Genomic DNA, 8,921 nt, shown 5'->3' on the forward strand with positions numbered 1-8,921 from the left:
TTTTTTTTGAGGAGTCTCACTGTCACCAGGCTGGAGAGCAATGGCGCCATCTCAGCTCACTGCAACCTCTGCCTCCCAGGTTCAAGTGATTCTCTTTCCTCAGCCTCCTGAGTAGCTGGGATTATAGGCACATGCCATCACGCCCAGCTAATTTTTGTATTTTTAGTAGCGACGGGGTTTCATCATGTTGGCCAGGATTTTCTCAATCTTCTGACCTCGTGATCCACCCACCTCAGCCTCCCAAAGTGCTGGGGTTACAGGCGTGAGCCACTGCGCCCGGCCAACATCTCTATTTTTATTAGAGTAACACTAGCTGCTATAACAGATAAATCCCCGTCTCAATGCCCTAACACAATTTATTTTTTTTACTTTTTATTTTTTAAAGGCGGGGTTTCACCATGTTGGTCAGGGTGGTCTTGAACTTCCAACCTCAGGTGATCCGCCCGCCTTGGCCTCCAAAGTGCTTGGATTGCAGTCATGAGCCACCACGCCCAGCCACAAATTCCTCATATAGCAATATTTTCTTCTGAGTGGTGATGGAGGAACCCAGGCTCCACTGTGTAACTCTGCTGTCTTCTAGAGATCATTCTGTGCATTCAGCCAGCAGATGGAAAAAGCACATAGAACTGGGTGAGGGTTTTCACAGGCCAGGCCTAGGAATGGCAAAAGTCGCTTTTCACCAAGTGTACCCCAGTTGCGTGCCCTAAGCAATGGACTTTGGCAAGCAAGAGTTTTTGCCAAGATCTAATTGCTTATAATTCTGATTCACTTGAGTATCTATTCAATACTTCACTTTATACTGTTTTAAAAAGATCCATAACCAGACTGCACAAAAATTAGAATCCCCTCCTACCCAAGAAAGCAATGTTAGAATACACAGTTGCATAGGCATATATGTATGTATGTAGAGATATAAATCATTGAATCCAGCAGTTATTAAAATGCTATCCATAAGATTCACATTTCATTTACAAATTGGCTACAAATCCTTTACATGCTCAAAAGCAGACAAAAAATAACCAAAAGGGTGCAAAAATACTTGGAAGCATCCTACATTGCTTCACATTTGACATTACTAGCAATAAAATGAAATTTTCTAAGTATAGATTTTTAAATCTTAAAAAAGGCAATTTAAGTTCTCTAAAGAGAAACAAAAATTCTGCAGATCTAAAACAGGGTGCCATATGGGGCATGTCTCTTGGAAGTAAACATTTTATCCAAAAGTGGCACAAAATTGGCTTCAGGAAATGGCCAGGCACAGTGGCTCACGCCTGTAATCCCAGCTACTCAGGAGGCTGAGGCATAAGAATTGCTTGAACACAGGAGGCAGAGGTTGCAGTGAGAGGAGAGCACGCCACTGTACTCCCACCTGGCAACAGAGTGAGATAACGTCTAAAAAAAAAAAAAAATGGCTTCAGGAAACACGGACTGATAATAAATGCTTCCTTTTAAATAAGGATGACCTTTTAAATTTGTTTTTAGAGACAGGATCTCACCATGTTGCCCAGGCTGGCCTTGACCTCCTGGCCTCATGCAATCCTCCGTCAGCCTCTTAAAGAGCTCGCACCATAGACATGCACCCAGCTGGGTGACTTCTTACCCTTTATCAAGCACCACGTACCAGGATCTGTGCTAAGTGTTTTCTGTGTGCTAACTTATTTCAACCTCACAATCAGCCTTTGAAGAAGTACTAAAAAGGTCTGGGCCTTTTAAATCATCATGGAATCTAACCCAAGAATAGGCTGAGGTAAAAAAAATAATAATAAAATAAATAAATCATCAAGGAATGGACATAGAGATATCAAAAGCCTAAAGCAAGATTTTAAAAATTCACAATATGTAACTCATTTCTATTAAATAACTTCCACTGACCTCAAGTTCAGCTACCAAAGGATAAAGAGGAATCTAGAAATAAACTCATGACATTTGAAAAATTGACCCGTTTTAATTATTTAAAAACAAAAAACACATCAAATTTCCTTTACCATCTACAGTTCAGTTATATCCAAACACTCTAAGACCAAACAGAAGCAGGGATGACAATGAGACGCTGAAGACACACGAAGGTGAATGCTGAGGCCCGTCAGATTCCCAGCAGGAGGTCACAAGTCTTTCATTCAAACACTCCAATGCTTTTCATTTCAGTTTGTTAAAGTCCGTGTTTTATAGGAAGTTCTTTACAGTAACTTCATGCCAGGCACCAGGTTTCTTCAATGGTACACAGCTCCATGAAATTTTGTGTTTCCATCCAGTTGACAGGAATAAAAAGGAATTTTTCTTTTTCTTTTTTTGGGCCGTAGAGACATAAAATGGTCAGATTCCTTTAGGAATAAATGAGGAAAGGAAAGAGAAAATCTGGACTGTGCTGGTGCTGGTTTCTACTCATCTTTCTGAGGGTGTGACTACAAAAGTGTCACACTTAGGCCGCTACAGTGATTAGTACTAGTAATCTTTTTTTTCAGATGATAAAAAGGAAAACACCCAATGGACATAAAAATGGTCAAAGGTTTTTTTAACGCAGGTCAATTTTTCCCCCACCCAAAAAATATACAAAATGAACATATAATTGGGGTGGTAACTCCACTGGACATTCCAATTCACTCATCTGCTTGTCCCCAACACGGGTAAGGGGAACAGGCGTTAGGTTTTATTAGTCGTGTTATAGCAGTAACCAGATGTGTTAATGGCAGCTTATTTGCGGTACACTGATCCTCTGAACATGTGTCGGAAAGCATGGCTGTCAGTCTCTGACTGCCCACATCTGAGCACATTCAGCTACCATGGAAATTACAAGGGAAGGAAAAATACATTTATTCCAAGATGTACTGGGATTTTTAAGTGCCCTTTCTTCCACAGAGCCCCAGAGTGGTGACAAGGTGCTAGGGACTGCTGTGTTTTCCAGCATGAGCTCCCATCCGCTGAGGGTCCTGAGAAGGATAGTGGATTGGTCCTGGAGCCCTCATGAAAGGAGGGGGTGGTCCCATTGGGTGGAACATGTGTGACCCAAAACCTGCAGATAGGAGAGAACAAATTTGTTAGGCTTGGCGTTCCCTTGATAACCTTTCAAACCTCTCCATCTAAGGTTAAAACCACCTAAACATAAATCAAAGTTGACATGGGGCTTAAGCAAATGTTAGTTCACAAAACTTGCTTCCACCTGTTAATTCCTTGGTTTTAGAATCCTTTCCCCTGCAGTCCAAAAAAACTCCACAGCACTCAAGGTATCTCCTAGTGTGTCATCTGAGTCTTTGCTATGTGTCCAACATGCCAAATGCTACCAGACAGGATTCAGTCAGGATTTGAGAGATAAGGAAGAAATTAGGCTGATGGCAAGACTGTGTCATCATTAACCGCAATGGTTGACACCAGAATGAAGGGTGTTGAGAAACTAGATTCTCTTCAGAGTATGGGCTCTCTGCCACAGGAGAATTGGCTACCTGTGATTTCCTTCCACTGTAACGCTGTCCCTGACACTGTCTAGAGCAGCACTATACAAAATGCCAGTCCTCTACCTATTTCTGGCCATTCAAGACAAACAGCTTAAGTCAAAATGTAAATTATACGACCAAGCACAGTTTAGTTCACCTCACAGTTTTTTTGGTAACAAGACTTTCTTAATAAAGGACGTGATTCACTGATTTACATTTTGGCACAAGCTCCTGATCTTGTGGCAGACAGGTAATAAACACTTTGTAAAATGCACCCACTCAGAGCCCACACTAAGCAATAGTGCTCTAGGGCATCAGTTAGCATTTAGTTTAGAAAAGGGAACAAATTGGCGATAGATCTTTGTAATCTAATAATCTTACTCTAATGAAACATATACTCAGATCTTTAGAAAACTGGCCCCTCTTCTCCTTGGCAGACCAGGAGAGAAAAAAATAACAGAAATCCCAACAGATCAGCTTTACTTGGAGACTTCTACAGAGCAAACTCACAGAATTTAGATGTGTTGAATGTGATGGTGAGGTATGTGAGACAGAACTTTCAACAGGATTTCTCTGGGCTAAGAAGGAAGGTGGAAGTTACCTGGTGGTGGGGGTGGGGCAATACCAGGGGGTGGTGGTAGGGCAATGTTCACCACAGCTGGAGGACCACTTGGGGGCAAGTTGAAGTAGTTGGCAGAGGCTTCTTCTTCTGCCGCAGGAGGAGGAGGAAGAGCTGGAGGAGAGAAAATAGTCAACACACAGAGGGGAGAACAATTGTGCAACACTGTTCCTACCACCGTTGCATCCTCAGAGGTCCCGCTGGAAGAGTAGAGTGGCTACATGAACCAGACCTGGATCCCGTCTTCCAAAATGGGAACATCAGGGCACACGGAGCTTCTGAAGTTAGCAGGAAGTCTGCACTCACCTCCTGGCAATCCTGGAACTGGTTCCAGTTTGATCCCAGAGTCTGTGGTTCCATCTTTCTCTTTTTCTTTTCCTCTGGCTGCTTGGGATCTGGGAAACACACATGCATACAGTTGGCACTTGGGCCCACCTTATCTCACACCTCTGCTTCTTACATTCCCCAGTCCAATGGAGCTCCTTCACTCTTCACCTCCTCCTCAGCACACATTCTTTTCCCATAAATGCCACTGTGCACAGTGAACAAGAGCAAACACCAGAAAAGACCTGGATTCAAAGACGGCTAGGACGATTACAAGGACTAGAAGAGGCAATACATACGTGTTTAACACAGTGCTTACCACACAGGGAGCTCTCCACAAAGGGAGATGCTGCTATTAGCCACCTCTTCCCTGGTTCCAAGCTGGAGACATGTTCTCCCTTTGAACTGGGCCTTTCACCTGCGTCTCTCTTATGCAATCATCACTTTTAAACTTAAAATAGCTATTCTTCCCTGTTTTATCTTCTCCACTGGACAATCAGCCTCTAAGGGCAGAATCTAGGTCTAATTCATTTATAAGCCCTGAAATTCACCTTTTGTGCCCTGGCATTATACTTGGCCTATAATAATAGCTAGTCACAAAAACATGAACCTTCAAAGGAGCAGATTATTACACCAAACCCCTGAATACATTTCCAAAGCAGGGTTCTCCCAACATCCACAGGAATCAAGTATCAGATAGAAAGTAGTATTTGAAAGATCCTGTTCATTGAAGCTTGTGAACCAAAAGCTTACTAGTCTCCAGACAATAAAATAGCTTCTTAAAAATCTGAGCAAAATGTCATTTAAAAATAGTTTAATTCTCACCTTCCCCATTTCACATTCAGTCTGCGGCCATTTACAATCAACTTATTAAAGGACTTCTCAGCAGCCACTTCTGCCGCCTGCCTCGTGGCAAACTGGATGAAAGCACACTGCTGTCTTTGCACAACAGTGATCGTCCGGATCTCTCCGAACTGGTAGAAATGATTTCTGAAGGGAGACAGGCAGAGAAAAATGAAAATGGGAGTTAACAAACATCTTCCCAGGAGACTGAAAATGGATTGTTAACTTTCACTGACACACCACTAGGCAGGTGGGCCCCAAGGTTATCTACCTAACTACCCGCAAGTCTACCCCCCAATATCTTGTCTTACTGTGGGTGCTTATTGAGAAGCAAAGAAAAGTGAGTAAAGGTTCTCAAACATCTCAAGGTTTTTCCCATGGAGGAAAGGGGGTTCTAATAGGTTCCTTAAAGACCCTAAACCCTAGATAGGGAGTTGGCAAACTACAGCTCTCAAGGCCCATGAGCCAAGAAAGTTTAAAACAAGAATATGTGACAGAGACGGCATGTGGCCCACAATGCCTACAATATTCACTATCCAGGCTTTTATAAAGAGTCTGCCAACCCCCAGGAGTTGTCTAGCTCACTTAGACAGGGTTTAATGGAGACAGGCTACCAAGGGCAGGTTATAAACTTACAGGAGTTTCTTCTCCACTTTATCTCTTTGGAAGAGGTAATTTCCATTACTATCTGCCCAGATGTCTCATCTAGCCAAGCATAATACAAGCCAAAAATAACACACATTTATCAAATGCCAGTCTCTTTAAAAAGGCAACAATTTAAACCATAAGAGTTTTATCATCACAAAGCTCTCCCTCCCCTACATAATTAATCATACTTGGATGCGTGCCATCCTTTAAAACTTGGCTGTTAGGTCAAATAGAATCCCATGTCATTATTACCACATGCCAGGATGGATAAGCACTCTTTGTGTTTTGGTTTTGAGACAGGGTCTCACCCTGGCGCTTAGGCTGGAGTAAAGTGGAGCAATCACGGCTCACTGCGTCCTTGCATCTCTCAAACCTCTTGCAATCCTCCTGCCTCAGCCTCCCGAACAGCTGGGACCACAAGCTCATGCCACCATACCCGGCTAATTTTTTTAATTTCTTAGTAGAGATGGGGTCTCACTATGTTGCTCAGGCTGGTCTCAAACTCCTCGGCTCAAGAGATCCTCCCAAAGTGTTGAGACTACAGGCATGAGGCACTGTACCCAGCCAGATAAGTACATTACTACTGTGGCACCATAAAGGACAATTTTACAAAAATTCCAGTCAGCATACTAATAATAGAGAAACTGAAGAAAAACGTATTTTGTACAGAATGATCATGCTTGCAGTTTTTGGAAATAAATTATTCCGGGGCAGTTAAAAGCAAAAATAACTCTTAACTCTTAAACTTAAACCCACAAACCTTAAATCTGTCTCAGTAATAGTATCACCCAGACCACCAACATATAGTGTGGTGATAGTTTTATCCTCTGGTGGGTCCAGCCGAGGCATTGTTGAAGCCCGCTTTAGAAGCTTGTCAGCTACAGGATCGTTGATTCCGTAGTAGCGATCTTTAATATTCTGATCAGCAAGGGGGTCATCTGGATCTGTAGGCTTCTCATGTCTATGATTCAAGAAAAAAAAAAATGCATAAAGGTGAAACAAAGGGAAAAAAAATGGTATCTTCCAAGAACAGCTACAGATTAAAGTCATAGCTACATACTCTGAAGTGCCTTTTGAACTACAAACTATGGTTTCGACCAAAATATAATTATCAAAATAGACCTAATACCAAGAGATTTATTGTATCACAAAAGGAATCCCTAGCCTCCTAAGAGCCATTAGGCCATCTAGGATGCCAAACTTTCCTTATAAATAAATATTCTTGACATGATCCATCCCCTCCTGTGCCCCAAAAAGGGACACATGATTACCCCTCTCTAGATCAACAGTTCTTAACACATTTGGGCTGTTCTATTCCACTGAGAATCTGATTAAAGCTATGGACCCAGACCCAGAAAAAACACCTATATTATTTTTTAGGGGTCGGGGTCAACCAATCCCAAATTAAGAACTCCTAATCCAGATGCTTGGCAGTCTTAACCAAAACATAAACACCCTTTAGAAGCCGGCCTCACTTTGATTTCAACTATATATTAAGAGTCAAGTCATTTAAACCATGGCAATGAGGACTTACTTCTCGGTTAGAAATGTTTAGGGTCAACATCTATATTGCATGGCATAGCAATTTAGTTTCCAAGGCACAATTCTAAGTAAAAACTACAATTTAATCAAGCTCTTCTAAATTTCATAGTTCTAAGACATGAGATATACCACATTAGTTGTATGACCTTTAGATTTTAAAGCAGAAACAGCTTAAGCTAGCACCTCCCATTTCTTAGATGAGAAATCATCTGAAAGCAAATACTGAAAATGAGGCTCAGCTCTTGCCTGTACGGACATTCCTCTCCTCTCTTACACTCTCCTTTCACCCAGAAGGAGCAAATGTGGGGTCGATTCCTTTTGTAGTAGGGTGTGGTCCGGGCCAGTTTGAGCAGCATGTCACTGGTAGATGTGGCTTTCCCCAGCATGCCAACTGGCCGTGTTCCATCAGAGTTAGAAATCTACATGGGGTTGACAAATTCAAAAGATAAATTATACAGACTGTGTCCATTCATTACAACTTTTATCCAAAAAGTAGCAGTATACCTCTCTCTCCATATTCTGTGTGTAGTACTCTTTGTTGACATCTGACTTTGGCATGTCATCTTTAAAAGACAATCCTGCATCACGAACCTGGATGGGGAGGCCTGGTACAAAAAAAAGGAGGAAAAATATCTCAGATGTATTTTAAAACATATCCATATTAACTATGCACACAGAACACATCATCGTTCCATTCTCCTCTTTCCTATTTAGTACCAGAGATTTTACTGTTTTTATTCAAACTCTTTAGCACCATCAGGTTACTACTGCTACACAGCAAGCTAACTGTCCAAATTCCTGAGCTGTCAGGAAAATGTTTTAGAAGATCTTTTAGGCTAGGTGTGGTGGCTCATGCCTGTAATCCTAGTGCTTTGGAAGGCTGGGGCCAACGGATAGACTGAGCCCAGGAGTTCAAGACCAGCCTGGGCAACATGGTGAAACCCCATTTCTACAAAAAATACAAAAATTGGCTGGGTATGGTGGTGTGTGCCTGCAGTCCCAGCTACTCAGGAGGCTGAGGTAGATCACCTGAGCTTAGAAAGGGTAAGGCTGCAGTGAGCCGTGATCATGCCACTGCACATCAACCTCGCAAACAGAGTGAGACCCTGTCTCAAAAACAAGCAAATAAAAAATTATAAAAGAAAATCTAGATGAACAAACTGCCCATAGTCATATTTAACCCGTAAATTAATAATGTACCTAGTTTTTAGTACAATAGGATTTGCTTAAAATAAATGTAAAAGTGGTTTCTTTCTAGGCTGGTCCTACAGATCCTCTGCAGAGTCACAGTAATGTAAGGGTCACTGTATTCCAGGAACAGACGCCTCCTTAACAAACATATAAATAACATTACACAAAATGTGGCTAGGATTCTGACTAAGAAGAGTAACTCTAATGAACTTAACATACATAAACTCATATATTTTTCCCTTTCCTTTAATTATAGAAACTCTTTTTTTTTTTTTTTTTTTTTTTTTTTTTTTTTTTTTTTTTTTTTTTTTTTTTTTTTTTTTTTT

At 41.5% G+C, this 8,921-nt stretch overlaps 1 protein-coding gene across 1 annotated transcript in view; it reads right to left on the reverse strand.

The window, feature by feature from the left end:
- Window positions 1–1,925: 1,925 nt before the first annotated feature.
- Window positions 1,926–8,921, reverse strand: part of RBM22 (RNA binding motif protein 22) — an 11,006-nt gene continuing 4,010 nt past the window's right edge. Inside the window, exons 5-11 of the mRNA XM_017515009.2 lie at window positions 7,909–8,009; window positions 7,651–7,823; window positions 6,623–6,823; window positions 5,197–5,361; window positions 4,354–4,442; window positions 4,030–4,161; window positions 1,926–3,010 (exon numbers count right to left, since the gene is read on the reverse strand). Of these exons, the coding sequence (XP_017370498.1) occupies window positions 2,880–3,010; window positions 4,030–4,161; window positions 4,354–4,442; window positions 5,197–5,361; window positions 6,623–6,823; window positions 7,651–7,823; window positions 7,909–8,009 (992 nt within the window). The 3' untranslated portion in view covers window positions 1,926–2,879. The remainder of the gene's footprint in view (window positions 3,011–4,029; window positions 4,162–4,353; window positions 4,443–5,196; window positions 5,362–6,622; window positions 6,824–7,650; window positions 7,824–7,908; window positions 8,010–8,921) is intronic.

The sequence above is a fragment of the Cebus imitator genome, unplaced genomic scaffold (genome assembly GCF_001604975.1).
Source record: "Cebus imitator isolate Cc_AM_T3 unplaced genomic scaffold, Cebus_imitator-1.0 Scaffold540, whole genome shotgun sequence".
In the NCBI taxonomy this organism is placed as follows: domain Eukaryota; kingdom Metazoa; phylum Chordata; class Mammalia; order Primates; family Cebidae; genus Cebus; species Cebus imitator.